This window comes from Camelina sativa, chromosome 6 (genome assembly GCF_030686135.1).
Source record: "Camelina sativa cultivar CO46 ecotype springtype chromosome 6, ASM3068613v1".
NCBI classification, from domain to species: Eukaryota; Viridiplantae; Streptophyta; class Magnoliopsida; order Brassicales; family Brassicaceae; genus Camelina; species Camelina sativa.
Window position 1 is genome coordinate 24,141,022 of NC_141885.1, and position 19,433 is coordinate 24,160,454.

A 19,433-nucleotide genomic window follows, 5' to 3' on the forward strand; every position below is an offset into this window, starting at 1 on the left:
ACGTGATTAATAATCTTCATTCTCAAAACTTATTTTTCGTGAAGGAAGCAGAGCAAAAGAAGAGTAATGAAGAAGACGAAGAAGAAGATGATGATGAGGGAAGACAAAGTTATAGACCGTAACCATAATCTGAGCGTCAACGACATTGATCTCTCTCTGCTCCGTATCACTTCTCCTCCACCTTACTACGACTACTCTCCTTCCCCATCATTGTTACCCGCCGATGAAATCACACCTCCGTTGAAACGCGCCTCCCCTGTTTCCGACGACTCCGATCAGTCCAAACGAAGAAAACTCTCCCCTCAAGAAGAACCAATCTTTATAACCTCTCCTCTTCTATTCACTTCCCGGGAGAACAACCAATCTTCTTCCTCTGTCCATGACCCGAATCTCACAAGCCCTGTTTTGGAGAAGCAAGATACGACGCCGTCTGCTTCTGATACAGAGGTTTGTTATATAGTTAAGCATTCTTTGTTCTCTCGTTCTGGTTTTAACTAATGCTAAATCAAGAATCTTGAATCGGGTTTGGTTATAAACAGACGATGAACAAGGTTAACCATTGCGTAGAGGAGATGAATCGGGAACAAGGTTAACCATTGATGTTTACGAAAAAGGCAAAATTGTGTGAAAAGAGTGAATTACAGAGTGAGAGAAGATGTCAACCTCATACAAGTTTGTTCATCTTGCTATTCCCAGATTTGATGGTCATTACGACTACAGGTCAATAACAATGGAGAATTTTCTGAGAAGCAAGGAGATGTGGAGTCTGGTGGAAGAAGGAATCCCTGCTGCGGCAATCGGATCAACACCATCAAGTGAAGCCCAAAGGAAGTTGGTTGAAGACGCGAAGCTTAGAGATTTGAAGGTCAAGAACTTTCTTTTCCAATCAATTGATAGGGAAATCTTGGAAACAATTCTTGACAAAGGAACTTCAAAAGCTATTTGGGATTCAATGAGGCAGAAGTATCAGAGGTCTACTAAGGTGAAAAGGGCACAGCTTCAAGCGTTGCAGAGAGAATTTGAGCTGTTGACCATGAAAGAAGGAGAAAAGATCGACACTTTTCTGGGAAGAACGTTGGCAATCGTGAACAAGCTGAAATCGCATGGTGAGAAGATGGAGCAGAGCAGGGTGGTGAGTAAGATACTCAGATCTTTGACAAACAAATTCAATTATGTCGTGTGTTCGATTGAAGAATCAAATGATCTGAGTATGTTGAGCATTGATGAATTGCATGGGAGCTTGCTTGTTCATGAACAACGAATGTTTGGCAGTCACGAGGAAGAACATGTCCTCAAAGTTGTTCATGATGACAAAAGTGGAAGAGGACGAGGCAGAGGAATGTTCAAGGGAGACCGTGGTCGGGGCAGAGGAAAACAACCCCAGAACGGAGATTTAATCGAGTGCTTCAGATGCCACAAGTTGGGACACTTTCAGTATGAGTGTCCCGAAGGAGATAAGAGAGTTCACTACGCTGAGATGGAAGAAGACCTGTTGTTAATGGCCTATGTGGAGGAAATTAACACGAGGGAGGAGATATGGTTTCTTGATTCAGGCTGCATCAACCATATGACAGGGAACAAGGAATGGTTCGTTAAGATGGAGCACGATCTCAATCAAACGGTGAAGCTTGGTAATGACATGAGGATGGATGTTGTGGCAAAAGGGAGCATACGAATGCAAGTCGACAGCATAAATCAGATGATCTCAGATATGTATTATGTCCCAGAGCTTAACAACAATTTGTTAAGCATTGGGGAACTTCAAGAGAAGGGGCTAGCCATATTGATTCAAAAAGTGGAGTTTGCAAAGTCTTTCATCCTGAGAGGGGACTGATTATGCAAACCAATATGACTGGGAACAGGATGTTCTACTTATTAGCGTCAATGCCACAAAAAGATCTCATGTGCTTTCAAGTCGAGGAGGAGGAGAAAGCAGCTCACATGTGGCATTGCCGTTTTGGTCACTTGAATCATCATGGATTAAGGATGCTGTCTCAGAAACAGATGGTTATTGGGTTACCCTGTCTAAAGCCAACCAAAGAAATCTGCACCACCTGCTTAGTTGGGAAGCAGCATCGAGAGGTCATGTCAAAGAAGAGCTCGTGGAGAGCCTCAAAGCAGCTCCAGCTGGTGCATTCAGACATATGCGGACCCATTAAACCAGCATCACACAGTGGAAAGAGGTACTTTCTGAGCTTCATTGATGATTTCACTCGGAAAATTTGGGTTTATTTCTTGCATGAGAAATCAGAAGCCTTCACTGCATTCAAGACGTTTAAAGCGAGTGTGGAGAAGGAAATTAGTGTCTACATAACATGTTTGAGGACAAATAGAGGTGGTGAGTTTAATTCAAAGGAGTTTGAAGAATTCTGCAAAGCTCACGGCATTAGTAGGCAACTGACTACAACCTATACACCGCAACAAAACGGAGTTTCAGAAAGAAAAAATAGGACAATCATGAATGCAGTTCGCTCCATGCTGAATGAGAGAAGAGTTCCCAAAGTCTTCTGGTCTGAAGATGTAAGATGGTGTGTGCACACTCAAAATCGAAGTCCAACAGCAGCGCTTGAAGATAAAACACCAGAAGAAGCTTGAAGTGGCCATAAACCAGTGGTGGAGTATTTTCGGATTTTTGGGTGTGTGTCACATGTTCACATACCTGATCAAAGGAGAAACAAATTAGATGACAAAAGCAGAAGATGTGTTCTTCTTGGAGTGAGTGATGAATCGAAAGCATGGAGATTATATGATCCAGTCTCGAGAAAGGTGATTGTTAGCAAAGATGTTGTCTTTAAAGAGGATAAGTCATGGGACTGGGACAGGTCTGAGGAGGAAACCAATAAGGATGTGTTAGAGTGGGGTGATAACGACGAAGCAGATGAAGAAACTAATGAAGAGAGTCAAGACGAAGAAAGCCGAGAGGGATTAAACAATAGCTCCAACAATTTGGCCAGTCCATCAGGCTCACCTATTGCGCCATTGAGTAATGAAGGAATTTCTGAAGCTGGTGGCCAGATGGGAGGGAGAAAGACGATGGTGGTCTGAGAAAGAAAAGCGCCAGGGTGGATGGCAGATTATGAGACAGGGGATTGCTCAGAAGAAGGTCTGAACGCGATGATGATGGTTAAGATGGTAGCAGAGGAGGATCCAGTCTCATTCGCATAAGCAATAAAGCACTCAAAGTGGGATGATGCGATGATGAGTGAGATTGAAGCCATCGAGAGTAATAACACATGGGAACTTACAATGTTGCCAAACAGGTTCAAACCCATTGGAGTTAAGTGGGTTTATAAAACAAAGGTGAATGAAGTTGGGGAAGTGGAGAAGTATAAAGCGAGACTCGTTGCGAAAGGGTACGCACAATGTTATGGTGTAGATTACACCGAAGTGTTTGCTCCGGTGGCAAGACTGGACACCATTCATGTTATACTTGTTGTGGCAGCTCAGTCCAACTAAGAGGTATTTCAGCTTGACGTGAAGAGGGCTTTTCTCCATGGAGAGCTAAAAGAGGAGGTGTTTGTGCAACAACCTGAAGGGTTTGTAAAGGAGGGAGATGAGGAGAAGGTTTACAAACTAAGAAAGGCTTTGTATGGTCTCAAACAAGCACCAAAAGCGTGGTACAGTAGAATTGAAGCTTACTTTATGCGGGAGAAGTTTGAAAGGTGTCCCACCGAGCACACGTTGTTCACAAAGACAAGAGGAGGTAAATTCATCATTGTTAGTCTCTATGTTGATGACTTGATTTACACTGGGAATGATAAAGGTATGTGTGAGGAATTTAAGAAGTCGATGATGTTGGAGTTTGAAATGTCTGATTTGGGAAAGATGAAGCATTTTCTTGGAGTTGAAGTGAAGCAATGCAACAATGGAATTTTCATTTGTCAAAGGCGGTACGCAAGGGAAGTGCTAGCAAGGTTTGGTATGGAAGAGTGTAATCCTGTGAAAAAAACCCAATGGTGCCAGGGACGAAGTTGTACAAAGATGATGAGGGTACTAAAGTGGATGAGACGTTGTTCAAGCAGCTGGTTGGAAACCTTATGTACCCGACGGTGACGAGGCCTGACTTAATGTTTAGTGTCTGCTTGATAAGCAGGTTCATGGGAAGTCCTCGAATGTCACATTGACTCGCAGCAAAGAGAATTTTAAGATAATTGAAAGGTACAATCAGTTTGGGAGTTTTTTACAAGCATGGAGAAGGTGGTCTAAAGCTAGTGGGATTCACGGATAGTGATTATGTCGGTGATCTCGACGACCGGAGGAGCACATCTGGATTTGTGTTTATGTTGGCTTCAAGAGCTATTTCATGGACGTCGAAGAAACAACCAGTCGTTGCTATCTCCACTGACAAAGCAGAATATATAGCTGCAGCCTCTTGTGCTTGCCAAGTTGTCTGGCTCAGGAGAGTCTTGGAAAAGATTGGTTGTGAAGATGAAACAGAAACAGAGATCATGTGTGACAACAGCTCCACCATTAAACTATCAAAAAATCCGGTCCTTCATGGAAAGAGTAAGCATATTGAAGTAAGGTTTCACTATCTCAGGGAGTTGGTGAGAAGAGGAATTTTTAAGGTGAATCACTGCCCGTCAAAGGATCAGATTGCAGACGTGTTTACAAAGCCATTGAAGTTGGACCATTTTGAGAAGCTTCGTGGAATGTTTGGAGTGCTTAATGCTAGTGAAGTAAGCTAAGCTAAATGCAGAGCCAGATTTAGCTTAAGGGAGGGATTGTTAGTGTGGTTATGTTTGAACGAGTCTAAGGAGTGGGTCAATCATATCCTAGTTTGTAGGAGTTGTTGATTAGAAGTCGTGGTCAAGTAGTTTGCTATTTTTCAGTTGCTTCAGTTATCCTGTAAGGCTATATAGCCATTGTTTTCCTTATGAATGAAGTATCCTTTTAGCAATCTAAAGTCTATGTATTTACATCTTCATGGCTGAAAAACATCTCTTAAACGTACGTCCACGAGGTTGACAAGGACCTCGAATCAAGTATTTTCGAATTACCTCATCTTTTTGATTCAGATGATAGTCTGCTATTCTTTTAAAATGAGCAGGATCCCAAGGTAAATCAATATCATCTGATTCACTGCAAAATGGAGATGGTGGTTCTCTACTAGATGTAGATGGTGGTTCACATAAAATAAAACCATGTATTGGAATTTTTATTTCTAAATGTAACTTTTAAAAAATAATAATTTGATTATAAAACAAAATCTAGTTTTGTATCTAATAAATTTACCTGGTTTTGAAGAATATGTTGTAGTGAAGGCGTGAAACAGAGAAATTGCAAATACACACACAGACACACCAACACGACGAACGACGGTTGCTTCTTTCTCTTTCCTTTTTGTTTTTGTTTTGGTTCACTTAAAAAAGAGGCTTGCTTCTTTAATTAATATAAGCACAAAATAAATTATTAGCGTAAACAAATTAGGTTTCACTCGCTCCTTATTGATCCACTTGGCAATGCAATTTTAACAAAAAAAATATATTTATATTAAAACACAAATTAAAAAACAATTAATCTTCACATTTAACTCACATAATATAAAACTGAAATCATATAGATTCCTCCTATAAATTATGCATTCACTTTATTTCTCCACTAAATTGTATTAATCAATTGTATTAAAACAAAACAATAAATTAGAATTCTCCACTAAGTTGTATTAAAACAAAACAATAAATTAGAATTGTAATTCTCAATTTTCTAAATGTAATTTTTCATTACTTCTCTTCCTATAAATACTCATTATCTTATTTTCTTAGTTTTTCACTCTTTCATTCTCTCATCTTCTTCCACTATATCTCAAATCTTTTTTTTTTTTTTTTTTTTTTGTGTTTTGTTTTGTTATTGTTGTTGTATGGGTTAAAAAAATCAAATCAAATATCATTGTAAAAGCTTAGTTTTAGAATTTGTATGATATGTATATCTTATATTGTTTTTTTTTAATGTTTTAAAAGGTTTATCTCCATTGTCTATTTTATATTAACATCTTATAAGTCATTATTTTCATACTTTCTTACAATATTCACCACACAATAAGATCATGAAGTTGAAATTATCCATATCTAATTATCTATTATGTCTCTGGTTATCTCACATATTCATGTATCATTTTTAATAATTTATAAAGATCAATATAATATCTAAAGATGAATATAATTATCCATTTATAAAGTCTATTTTGTTTTGTAAAGTCTATCAACTCTATTTATAAAGTCTACGTTGTTTTGTGATCCAATAGATAAATTTGCAAAGATCAATATAATATTTATTTTATTTATGATTTGAGGTTTTTGAAAACAAAAAAGAACATAATTAAAAAATTGGTCTTTGTGTTTTAATCAAAATGAAAAATGATCCTAAAAAGAAGTCATATTTAACTGGAAGTGAATTATAAAAACATAATATAATTTTAAAAATATCATTTAACTAAATTCTCTAAAGATGAAACTATTAGTATGAAATCTACCACTATATATTAAATTGATGAGTGAAAAAAAAAACCAAAAAGATATAAGTTATCCTTGGGGTTTTAAAAATTATTGAGATTGAAGTTTATATAATTTTATAAGAAAACTAATTTAGTTTGTCAATTCAAAAGTAATATTTTTCATTTTGAAATATTATGTGTGAGTGTTAAGTTTATATCAACAAACAACCAAATCATGAGAATTTTGATTGGACCACTTGGTATTCCTTTTATTTTAAGTTATAACAAATTAAAATATTTATTTATAATTAACTGATTTTTAAAGGCATGTAACTACATTTAACTCAAATGTAACTCCTATCCAATAATTCTACATTAATTTATTCCTCCTACTAACTTATTTATCTTTCAAGAGAAAATGTTTTTTTGATAAATTTTAATATTTTTTAATTATTTGGTTAGCTAAATTTATAGTCATATATATATATATTGCTTTAAACTTTGAAATGAGAAATATTTTATACACAATAATTTTATATGTAGTTACTAAATTTTATAATGACATTAAGAAAAACTTTTAAAATCAGTTATTAAACATAGATTCACTCATATTAGGAAATTTTTAAAATTTCTATATTATTATAATATAGTTAATTTTGGTATAATAAATAACCATACCAAAAAATGTTGGCACAAATGTAGGGTTTAACTTGCACATCATTTCTATAAGAAATTTGAGATTCATATTTTAGTAGAAAAAAAATCAAAAATCATTCTTTGATGTTATTGTTAATAAAAACTTAAAGAATAATATTTCATTTTAACAAAATTTTATAAATATAATAAAAACTATTATGCATGCAACCACGCATTGCGTGGACAAATACCTAGTAACTCTAAAACTAGGCTTTCATTTTCATAAATTAAGGGAAGTCATATTCTGAAAATTTATTGGGTTGGACTCAAATAACTCTAAAACTAGGAAATAATTTTTTTTTGTCAAAATTTGGGAGGTCAGCTGACCTCCCATTAATACATGTGGATCCGCCTCTCGGGGGTTGAATTTCACTCCTAACATGAGACCCAACCCATGAACATTTGTAAAGACGCAAGAATCACAATCTTGGAATATGAACAGGGTATTTCGATGGACGAACCGACATAATATCGTATAACTACGGACGTATGGCCCCTGAAAAAAGGATCGAGAAAAAAAGGAAAAGAAACAGTTATAGAAAACAACAGGAAATTAGCGGCTGACTCGTCAACTTGACCAATTGGACGAACTACTCGAGGCAGTTCACTTTTTGGTAACACATTACTCTCGTTGTGTTTAGCTCGTCTAGTTAAGGTAACTCGACTTTTACAAGCCTCGACTTATATTTATAAAGAGAATTTTGATACCTTTTCCCATCAAACAAATCTCTAATTGTTACCGATCAAGACATCAACAATTTGGCGTGCCACGTATAGGGAGCCAAGTCGTAATTTTATTTGAAGTACGAAAGACGGACCTACAGAAGCTCAACAAGATGACCACGCATGTCTGTAACGCCTCGACCGCCACCTCTCAGTGGGCTCCTTGTCCAATCCTAGTACATGGGCCCACTTTCCTTAATGGGCCTCACGTCTTCTCACTAGGCCCGTGAGCCCATCTCTATCCGACGGCCGGTTTGCTACATCCGGAAGGTTTTAAATTCTTGTTACCTTCCCTACAAATCACCACATGATCTTTCTCTGTATTTTGTCCTCACTCGCACAGTTCCGACAGTCACTTCCTTGAAGGTCACCCATCCTGAAACTACTCCAGCATAAGCACGCTTAACTGTGGAGTTCTCTCAGGACCCTTGACCGAAAAAATAAGTGCACTTTGGTGACATAGGTGGCAAAATCAATTCTTTTAATCGGAAATTGGAGGTAGTGGAGAGGAATATTCCTCATTCCACTCGATTTTTTAAGAGATGGAGTTAGTGGAAGATTAATTTATTTGAAGAAGCTTAGTGGGAGGGAATATTCCCCACTAATGCATGAGAGGAGTGGCGAGAGAGTGACACCTCACTTGTGTTATTTTTGCCAAGTGTTGAAGGAGTAATGTGGTGGCGACACATACCCCCTGCGTGTGGCTCAAGGAGCTCGCCCACACTCTCTATATAAACTCCTCATTTCTCACTTGGAGAAGAGAAAAGAGAGAGAGAGACGCCCATAGGCTGTTGGCGAGTGAGTGTAGAGAGAAGTCAGTGAGTTTTCTTCTAAGTGTGGGAAGAGAGAGTTGAGTTGTTTCATCTGCGGGAAGAGATCTAGAAGCAATGAAGAGATCAAGCTTGGGAAGCTGAAGATCTACAAAAATCTGTGAGTTTCAGAGAGCATATCTTTGATCTAGTTGGTGTTGGTAGACCCAAGCTAGTTTCGAATTGCATGTGCATTCTTCTTGATTTCTTGTTAGTTTTCTTGAAGTTGCATGTGTGTGGTTGGTGAATTCCATGGTAGATCATAAACGTTGATGTCGATCCGTTTATTTGAACTATTGCATGTGAGATCTCGCATTTTTCCTTGATGTTTATGTGATTTTTAGATCTATAAATATATGATAATGCTTGAGAAGGATTCCATGGTGGATCGCAAGTGTTAATGGAATTCCATTTGCTTAATCCATTGCATGTGAGGTAATTGCATGGTAGATCGCAAATGTTAATGGGATTCCATTTGTTTGATCTATTGCATGTGAGGTTTTTGTTGTTTATTTTAAAGGTTTATGGTTCTTTAAGGCCATAAACTTAAAACCTTAATTCTTGTGTGTCTTAGTGTGTGGTGTTCGTGACGGGAAGGTCCGGGCAGCCATAAGCGCACTAAGAAACGGAGATATGTCTGTCCTTCCCTGTGAAGCCGTTTCAACATGCAAACTATTATAGTCTTGCATGTAGTTGCGAGGAGCTCGATCTTGGCTCGCTACCTTGATCAATGCTATACACGACGGTGTATTGGGGGTTTTATTCTGGTTGCATGCCTTTGTGGTTGTAATGCAGAGATAAAATGGGAAAGGAATGTAAGATGGAATATATGGGCCATAGTAAAACTTGTTTAAAAAAATTTCTTTTTATTCAAGTTTTGCGTGTTGCATTGATTGCTTGTGTGTGATTGTTTGCTTAGCTTACTTCAGCACGCTTTCTCTGATTGATTGATTGATTGATTGTTGTGTGTGGTGATTGATTGATTCCTTGTGATTTTGGGGTGGGATTTTGGGAATCTAATCTTCTGCAGGGACCCTGAGACTCACTAAGTAATATTAGATTACTTATGATAAAATTTTGTCTTGTAGAGTAACCACTATAGGGATTTAGAGGGTGTGTTGTTCGATAGGAGCCCGGAGTAGATTTATTTTGTGCCTTTGTGTAGGCCTAGGCATTCGGGTATCCGATCGGGTTCAGATTCAGATGTTCGGATGTTTGGATGTAGACATATAAAACCCGATAGGATATTTTATAGAATCGGGTCGGGTTTGGTAGGATGCTTTCGGATTCAGGTACTTTCGGATTTACCCGAAATCCAAAGTTGGCGTCGGATATCCGATATGTTTTGGGTATTTTTATCCGAAATTGATAAAAATACCCGATATTCACTGATTTCAATTTGAAGTTAGGAAAAACCTGAAATCAAAATCAATTATGAATTGAAATACTGAACTGAGAGTTTAAGTTTTAAAGAGATAGAATAGTTAAAACAAATGTAAATTTCAAGTCTTATAGAGATGAGGAAGTAGAGAAGTAAAAGAACAATCATATGAATTTGTCCTCTTCATACAAACATCAAACCCTTTTTCTTCTTTATCCGTCATACTTCTGCTCCAAAACATCAAACCCCTCTTCACTTCTTCTTTCAAAACATGCCGGGACCAAACCCACTTAGAGAGTTAGATTTTCAAACTCTGAAAGAAAATGACCAACAAAAAAAGACTTAGAGATTGTATCAACATCAAACAGATAGAGTGATAGACAAAAAATAAACAGTACCTCTTTCAAGCTCATCTTCAAATTTCACTTATGCAAGAATTTGTGCATTTGTAAGCACATTTTCTTCAAAATGAATATCTTGTTTTAACCACTGTTCAGTACACATCAAAACCTCCACCATGTAGTGTGTAAGACAACTTCTATATGGTTCTATTATCCTTCCACTAGTGCTAAAAGCACTTTCACTAGCAACAGAAGACACCTGCATAGCAAATAAATCTAGTGGTTACATCTAGAGGCAAACTACCCTTCGTGAATCTACCAGTTTCCACTCTCATCTCAAAGGCCTTTCTCCTATTTGGTCCTGATCTGACATAAGATATAGCATTGCGGACTGCAGTAACACTACTATTCATTTCAGCCATACCGTCTCTAACTATCAAGTTTATAATATGCCCAACACATCTCATATGCATGTCATCTCCATTCAACACTAGAGAATCTGATCTTATTAGAGAGAAGGTAGACTGAAACTCACCCAGAGCATTGCTATTAGCAGTTGCATTATCCACAGTCACAGTAAACACCTTCTCTATCCCCCAGTCAGCAAGACATTGTAGAAGAGCATTCGCGATTGTCTTACCTTTGTGATCCGGCACATACTTGAATCTAATTATTAACTTCTTCAATCGCCAATGTTTATCAACGTATTGTTCTGTGATAACCATATAATTTAAACCTGTGGATAGAAAAAAAAAAAGAAGGAGCTCATATTAAATAAGAGAACCTGATCGAGAATAAAAATGTAATGATCTAAATCTAGTGGAAAAAAAAATATTTGTTAACGTTGATACCCATATATCAGTGGTGAGTGACACTCTCAATAAACCATTGTCTAAGTGTGGCCTTCCTCTCATGATACATTTTCACTATGTCTCTTGTTGTTGTCCTTCTTGAGTGAGGCTTATACAAGTTTACCTAAACAGATTATAGAAGATAAATTTTGATTAGTAAAAACATATCTAATAAAGAAAGTTGCTAAGAGAATGTTAACCATATTAAGAGAAGACTAAACTTGTTACAAAAGAATCTTAATTCCATGGATTCTACAAACGACAATGGTAGCTCTCCTATCACCACCATTTGATTAAGTGCTTCTCTGAAAACATGCTCAGGCACTTTTGCACTTTCTAGGTTTCTTTCTTAATTAATAACTTATTGTCCTTTTGTAGCATCTTGACCTTCTTTCCACGCCTTTAATGCCTTACATATATCTTTATGATTGCACAAGTTTTTTGTCCCTGACTTTGTTGCACATCCTAACCCTTTTTCCACAATAGTTGCAGGTACATCTGTCACGGCTTCCAGGTACTATTGTGAAGTGGAACCATACACCGGATCTAGGCGGAAGTATCCTTGGGCTCTTATTTTGCTCAGAAGTTGTTCCTCCACCACCCGATTGATTTCCATGACCATGAATTTTTTTTTCTTTTGCCCCTTAAAGTAGACTCTGGTGTCAACAATTCTTCTTCCTCTTCATGTTCATATCTCTCTCTGTCTCTGCTCTCATGAGTTGGAGATGATGAATCCATCTGTAAATAAAAAAACTATAACTTAGCTTCTGCAATTGTAAGTCGAAACACATACAAACACTCAAACAGTCAAACATCTGCAATTGATTATGTAAAACCAACATACAAACATAAAAACAGAGATATCAAAAATAAATGATAAGTCTTCTCAAGATCCTAACCCTTCTCAAGATCAATGATAAGTCGAAACACATACAAACACTCAAACAGTCAAACATTTGCAATTGATTATATAAAACCAACATACAAACATAAAAACAGAGATATAGAACATAAAACAAACAGTCTCCTCAAGATCCTAACCCTTCTCAAGATCAATGATAAGTCGATAAACATACAAACACTCAAACAGAGATATCAAACATTAAACCAACATTCAAACATATAAACACTCAAACATCTGCAATTGATTATATCTATCTCTATATGATTGTATTGCTCTTTTTAATACTCTTAAGTTTATATGATTAAGGACGAAGTTTCAAGAGGACAATTAAAAAGAGAAAAATCTGGCTATTGCAGGTTAGTTCAATTGTATTATTAGGGATTGTATAGATGTATAGATAGATCATAGATGTATAGATATGTTTGGATTGGTTCGGGTGTGATCGGATATCGGGTAATACCCAAACCCGATCGGATATCCGATCTTTAGGAGAACTAAACCCGATCGGATAATATACAACATCCATATCCGAACCGAAGTGCCTACTTCGGGTCGGGTTCAGGTTCGGGTTTTGGATCAAGTTTTGCATGTTGCATTGATTGCTTGTGTGTGATTGTTTGCTTAGCTTATTTCCGCATGCTTTCTCTGATTGATTGATTGTTGTGATTCCTTGTGATTTTGGGGTGGGGTTTTGGGAATCTAATCTTCTGTAGGGACCCCTGAGACTCACTAAGTAATCTTAGATTACTTATGATAAAATTTTGTCCTACAGGTAACCACTAGAGGGATTTAGAGGGTGTGCTGTTCGATAGGAGCCCGGAGTAGATTTATTTTGTTTCTTTGTGTAAAAACAAGAAGTATGTTTCTTTTTGTTAAAAACGCTATGTAAAATCTTTTTGGCATTAGGCCTGGCCACAATCGTTATTGTTTTGTTATGTCATATTATTATTTAATAAAATTCGGTTTTATATTCGAAAGCGAGTTATGTCTGAAGTGACCTAGTCCGGGTTGGCTCAACACTTGGACGTCATGAGGGTTGAAAAGCCTAAGTGATGCCTAAAGTGGTGGAAATATCATCGATGGACTGGCTAAAGGTCTGAATGTGTTTTAGAACCTCGGTCGGATCGTTGGTGAATATTTCCTTAATGTAGCGTCTGGGACTGTTCTGGCCGGGATGATTTTAGAACGGTTCAGGGGCGTCATAGTCACCCTCGATGGTTTGAGCCCACTTGAATCTACACGCATCTAGGTTCGGCTCTGATACCACTTGTAACGCCCCGACCGCCACCTCTCAGTGGGCCCCATGTCCAATTCTAGTGCATGGGCCCATCTTCCTTTATGGGCCTCACGTCCTCTCACTAGGCCCGTGAGCCCATCTCTATCCGACGATTGGTTTGCTACGTCTGGGAGGTTTTAAAGTCTTGTTATCGTCCCTACAAATCACCACATGGTCTTTCCCTGTGTTTTGTCCTCACTCGCACAGTTCTGACAGTCACTTCCCGGAAGGTCAGCCATCCTGAGACTACTCCAGCATAAGCACGCTTAACTGTGGAGTTCTCTCAGAACCCTTGACCGAAAAGATAAGTGCACTTTAGTGACATAGGTGGCCAAATCAATTCTTTTAAAACTCTCTGCAAGTCTCTGAAACCAGGGTGTCACAACGTCGATAACACCAACCCAAATAAGGAAATTGGATTTTCAGGAGGAATGACCACCTCGACAACGGACCAACTAGGACCAGCCGCCCTTCCAACTCCGGACGCTCCAAGAAAGGCCGCGACCACAGACAGACAACTTCGGAACCGAGGCGACTCTAACCCCAGGGCCACTCGCACTGTTTGGAAACTCGCTGATTTCAAGTGTCGAAGAGATGTTCTGTGGGATAACGGGACACCTTGATCAAAAGGAACAAAGGACCAACACCCACCTGGACGCACTGACCGCGACCCAAGCCAGCTCTCAAGAAGAAATCAACCATCTGCATGCGGTCCGGTGAACTCTGACATAAATAGTTTCTTTTAACTCTCCATGAAGAAACATTGTTTCCATGTCTAGGTGATGTATCTCCCATCCATTCATCGCGGCAAGGCTAATGAGAAGTCAAATTGTCTCTATTCTGGCCACATGAGCAAACACTTCTTCAAAGTCAATTGCATATTTCTGCACATATCCTTTTGCTACAAGCTTGGCTTTGTATTTGTTTATGCTACCATCAGAATTTCTTTTTAGCTTAAACACCCACTTAAGACCTACCTATTGGCTTTGCTCCATGAGGCAGATCAACTAGACTCCATGAATGATTTTTCTCAATGGAATGGATCTCATTTTTATAGGCTAGCATCCACTTTTCTGACTCCTTTGCCTCATAGAAATTTATTGCCTCATTATTTAGACACATTAGTAGCTGCTCCCCTTCTTCTTCGGTGAGTAAAGCATAGTTGTCAAGATGTTTTGGCAAGACATAATCATTAAGATGAACCGGCTTCTTCCTCTGTCTTATGGTTCTCCTGAGTTCTAAAGATTGATCTTGGTTCTCACCATCGCTACCATCTTCATATTCTTCACTTTCTTCTCCATTATTGTCATTATCAATATTTGTTTATGATTCCTCAACATCTTTGGTGATCCTTTTATCATGCTCTGTTTCGTTCTCTGCTCATGTTCCTTGAATGTCATGATTACCATAAACATCAAAGCTAAGCTTGAAAATCCCAGCTTTATCTTATTATGTGCATGTTTTATCCCAGTTCCAGCTCAATGTTTCGTCAAAGACACAAAAACGACTGACCACAACCTTCCGAGGCTGTGGATCAAACAACCAATATGCTTTTGATCATGGTTTTGTGCCTAGATGAACTAGCTTGGGTGATCTCTCATCAAGATTCTTCAAGTGAGGTTTTTCAATTTTAGCGTATCCAATGCAGCCAAATACTCGAAGATGACTGAGATTAGGTTTCTTTGCTCGCAAAGCTTCATAATGGGTTTTATCATTGAGTACTCTTGTAGCCAACCTATTCAAATGTATGAAGAATGATGCACTGCTTCGCCCCATAAGTAGTTAGGAACTGACATATGCTTTAGAAAACTTCTTGATATAAGATTTGAACCGGTCCAACTTATGATCACTCAATGATCAAGAGATTCCAAGCTTAATCCCTCGTAAGAATGGAGATTCCAAGCTAAATCCCTCGAAAGAATGGAAACGATGTGGAGATAGTGTGATTGACTCTCTCAATCAGTGGGTTAATCGACTCACTCGATCAATGAACGAAATAAGGATGTTGAACTTATCGACAAACTTAATCCGCAGATTCAAACAGGCCTAAGAAACTCACTCTCTTAAGACTAATGAATAAATGACAAAGACTCAAACTTTGACAAAAGAAAAGATTCTTATTACTTTAAAGATGATCAAGGGTGTCTTTACAAAGAGGAACAAATTGATCTTATATAGGCTCAAAAAATAAGACTACTCTAACGTTTTAAAAGTTTAAAGAAAGAAACAAATGAATCAAATTTAATGCATATGGCCGTTGGATGAGATTGTGGTGTATCCGCCAAATAAGGAATCTCTTGTTGCTTGTATCTTGAGAGCTTTGGAAGGAAGGTGCGACTTCTTGGAACACTCTGGGACGTGCAGATTGTCTTTAATATGCAGCCAGCTTTGATAGGGAAAGAGTCATTGCTGAACAATCAATCTCCTTAAGCTCCAAACAAGGCAAATAAGGCAAGCTTGGTTCCGGATATGGAAAGTGAAGGTGGGAGAGGATCCGCCTCATCCCATGTGTCTTGGTGCACTTTAGAGTGTTGTAGGGAGCTTCTAGAAGTAACACAAACTCTCATGGGTGCCAATGATACGTTTGGAGTCTCCGAAATCCGTAAGGTTCCAAATAAGGAAAGTCGAGGATCTTTCAGTTTAGAAAATTAGTATCTCCTAAACCAAAATTGGTATGACTTGATTCCAATTCAACGAGCTCCTCTGATGCGTTAACCAGTTAAGTTTCCAAAACAATTTGGTTTGAAACTCGGTTCCTCCTGTTTCGTTGGGGTGATTCAATGAATGATCGTTTGTCTCCATCGCTTCCATTGGAGGTTTTCTGACTTGTAAATTGAATAACTCCTTCGTGTGAACTTCTTTTGTTCTGATTCTTCTTTGGGGTGTTTTGTAGATGAGCTGAAAATATTTTACAAGTGATTTCCTGAATCTTCGTTTTTGAGTTGATATGGTTCAAACAATGAGAATATGTCATGGTCGGGTTTGATTGGCTTGGTGTATTCGGTTTGAATGAGCTTTGGTTCAGCTGGTGGTTTGATGACCGCATCACTTCTCATCATCTCCATTAACGTCCTGTTTCGTCTCTCCACAACACTATTTTGTTGAGGAGTGTACAGAGCCGTAAGATGCCTCTTTTTTCCTAAGTCCTCGCAAAAAGAATTAAATTCTTGTGATACAAACTCACCTCCTCGATCTGTTCTGAAAGTTTGTATACTCATTCTTGTTTCTTGCTCCACCACGGTAAACGCATCACTCTTTTCTGTCAAGAGAATCGTCCACATATATCTAGAGCAGTCATCAATAAGAACAAAAACATACTTGTTTTCAGCCGACGTACTTGGAGTTATAGTACCACAAAGATCACCATGAACGAGTTCTAACAGCCTGGCTACCAAATATTGAGTTTAAAGATATAAGAACACAAATATAAAGAATGACTATCTTTATGTAGCTTAAGAAAATATCTCAAAACTTAAACTCTTTCTCTCAAATATCTCTCACAACTAATAAGTTATGCTACACCTTAGCATCTCCTTATATAAGAAAACTCTAATCCTAATCCTGATAGAAAACACTCATATTTAAATAACTCCTAAATATATATTAACAATTATCTCTGAATAACCATAACTTGGTTAGGATTATGATAGCTTCCTTCTTAAGCTAACTTCAAGCTTAAATTAACATAAAACTGGTGTTTCACTACTTTTGTATAGTTACGTTAATCACTTGTTATCGCACTCTATCAAAAATGAAAACAAAGAAACAAAACAGAGCACACAATATTTACTTCCCTAAACAGACCAATTTTTCATGTCAGCAATGACAAAAGCTCTTTTTATTATCAAATCGAACCAAATGGTATTGAAAAACGCAAATTTTGGAATTAAAAACATAAAACCATAATAAAAGGGAAATCGAATGTTCAATCAAATTTTTTGGTAATAGTTTCTCAAAAAACGGAATCAATCGGATTTGGAGAGGAGTGTGATCAAGAAATCTCTGTAGTTCCCTTTAATCTTGTCTTGGATTCTTTGTGGCAAAGTCTCACCATAAAGCTTATTGTACTCTTCTTTGATCTCTTTCATCTCATCACTATGATCCGCTCTTGTAACAAACACTCTTGTCAACCATTTTTTGGTAGTCTTGTCTGCCTCGTTGTTCAGAGATGCATCCAAAATCTATAAAAAACAAATGACAACAAAATTACATTTGTAAACCAAAGAAGTTAACTCTTGTGTCTTGAAACAATATGAATGAGAATATGGTTCTTTACCTTGCTGAAATACACAGCCGGTTTGAGCAAACAAAGCAATGCTTCATTGAGGAGCGAAGAATGAGATACACCCTAATGATCATGCACCACAAGATTTCATTAGAAAATTATTTAAAAAAACATTGGGATGTATATAAAATAATATAAGAAGCGAGTTGTTATAATTTATATTACCCCAAGAAGATCAGAGCCTTTAATATCGTTAAAGTGTTTGTAGACATGTTGAAGATGGGGTTTGCTTCTTGTGGTCAAAATCCTAACAACCTCATCCTTTTCTACGACTTCTTCTCCGCGAGATGCCACAGCTTCGGCCAAAGTCTTAGCCTCCGATTTGGCGGAATCGTCCTTCACCTTGTTCCCTTCGTATCTATAAGCACTCACGAGCCCCACAAGCAACTGCACCAAAGACAAGTCAATGAGAAGAATTTTAATTTATAGATATTCCCACAATCTTGGAAATGTGAATTAGGAACAAACATTTAATATTTGCTGACCTTGCGATTAGGGCCGTGGACGTGAGAGGCAATGTCTTCTTCCATTGACTGGTCGAAGAGAGAGTGGTAAGCTTTACGTGCCCCGAGGAGATCCTCAGCGGAACGCGTGCATGCGACCTCCACGATGAGGTTGTACGCTTCTTCTCCTTTCTTTAAAGCTTTCTTGACCAACCTTGCGTCTCTCTCCCATGGATGCATCGCCCACATCACCACCGCGTTCTACACATCACCACACCAAATTAATTGTTACAAAAATTGTATATTGGAAGTGGAGATGAATCATGTGAGTTCGCTTAACGATCATTGTCAATTAGTTTTGATATAAAATGCGAGTTTTATCTAAGGTTTTTAATATGTGATTCCAAAAATCGTTTCCATCAAATCACAGTCGTCTAACTTTTTTCAAGAAATGTTTGTGAGTATGTTATTACATACTAATAGAAAACCAATCAATATAAAATAAGAAAAATAACCAGCTGTCTTAATTATTTTGGCTAAATAGTTTCTGTATTAATAATTACTTTAAGCAAATTCAGATTTAGTTTTACCTTTTTTTTTTACTTATTAACTTGTAAGTAATAGATGGTTTGGGTTTTTTTTTTTTTTTACTTTTATTAGGTAATAGAAATAATTGATTTGTTATTCGCTTTGACTCCAAAAAGAAAAAAGGTTTATTATTAGGTAAAAACATTTAGGAAAATGTGAAGAGAAATTAATTAAGCTGGAAAAAAAATGAAGATCATCGAAGGAGAAAGAACTGACATAAGCCCTTTAACAAAAAAAAAAAAAAAAAAAAAAAAAAAAGGAGAAAGAACTGACATTGAAGCGAGAGAACTCAAGCTTGAGATGTCTGACGAAGTGATCATGACATTTCTCAAAAGCTCTTTCTTCATCTTCCACAAAGAAACCTTTGCTTGCTTTCCTAAATAGTTTTCGATGATCCTTGTGCGATTTCCCCAGTGTGCTAATCAAAGCGTTCTCATCAACTCCCATCCCTAGATTCCCTATTATACGTACATTTATATATATATATATGATTCTCAGTCCCAAATCTAAATTATTCTTGTCTTCCACATTACATATCTTAATAAAACCACTAGATTAGTTCATTATAATTACCTGAGAAGGCTTCAGTGAGGCTTTCGAGGTCGAGAGGAAGAGCCATTTTTCTCTTGGAGTTTTAGTTTTTTTCTTCTTTTTGTTGGTTTTAGTTTATGTGGAAATCTATGGAAGAGGGACAACACGTTTT

The 19,433-nt window shown here is 37.4% G+C and overlaps 3 protein-coding genes across 3 annotated transcripts; 1 reads left to right on the forward strand and 2 right to left on the reverse strand.

Moving 5' to 3' along the window:
* Positions 1-66: 66 nt before the first annotated feature.
* Positions 67-593, forward strand: LOC104792678 (uncharacterized). Its single transcript, XM_010518882.3, has 2 exons — positions 67-447; positions 540-593. The coding sequence occupies exons 1-2, from the start codon at positions 67-69 to the stop codon at positions 591-593; spliced, it is 435 nt and encodes a 144-aa protein (XP_010517184.2).
* Positions 594-10,625: 10,032 nt separating this feature from the next.
* On the reverse strand, positions 10,626-11,108 carry LOC147942953 (zinc finger BED domain-containing protein RICESLEEPER 2-like). Its single transcript, XM_087456242.1, has one exon. The coding sequence runs from the start codon at positions 11,106-11,108 to the stop codon at positions 10,626-10,628; it is 483 nt and encodes a 160-aa protein (XP_087312368.1).
* Positions 11,109-17,221: 6,113 nt separating this feature from the next.
* Positions 17,222-19,433, reverse strand: LOC104792686 (annexin D4-like). The gene is made up of 6 exons (XM_010518890.2): positions 19,304-19,433; positions 19,004-19,188; positions 18,185-18,403; positions 17,865-18,086; positions 17,691-17,762; positions 17,222-17,595 (listed from the first exon to the last, which is right to left on the reverse strand). The coding sequence occupies exons 1-6, from the start codon at positions 19,347-19,349 to the stop codon at positions 17,380-17,382; spliced, it is 960 nt and encodes a 319-aa protein (XP_010517192.2). The 5' UTR covers positions 19,350-19,433; the 3' UTR covers positions 17,222-17,379.

What these genes read in the sequence shown, in the direction of transcription:
- LOC104792678 (XM_010518882.3), top strand. Translation starts at nt 67, where the DNA reads ATGAAGAAGACGAAGAAGAAGATGATGATGAGGGAAGACAAAGTTATA. An exon ending in CGTCTGCTTCTGATACAGAG is followed by an intron (nt 448 to 539) that starts GTTTGTTATATA and finishes GGTTATAAACAG; the next exon opens with ACGATGAACAAGGTTAACCA.
- LOC147942953 (XM_087456242.1), bottom strand. Translation starts at nt 11,108, where the DNA reads ATGGTTATCACAGAACAATACGTTGATAAACATTGGCGATTGAAGAAG.
- LOC104792686 (XM_010518890.2), bottom strand. Translation starts at nt 19,349, where the DNA reads ATGGCTCTTCCTCTCGACCTCGAAAGCCTCACTGAAGCCTTCTCAG. An exon ending in AAGGCTCTGATCTTCTTGGG is followed by an intron (nt 17,763 to 17,864) that starts GTAATATAAATT and finishes CATGATCATTAG; the next exon opens with GGTGTATCTCATTCTTCGCT. An exon ending in CGGCTGTGTATTTCAGCAAG is followed by an intron (nt 17,596 to 17,690) that starts GTAAAGAACCAT and finishes TGTTTTTTATAG; the next exon opens with ATTTTGGATGCATCTCTGAA.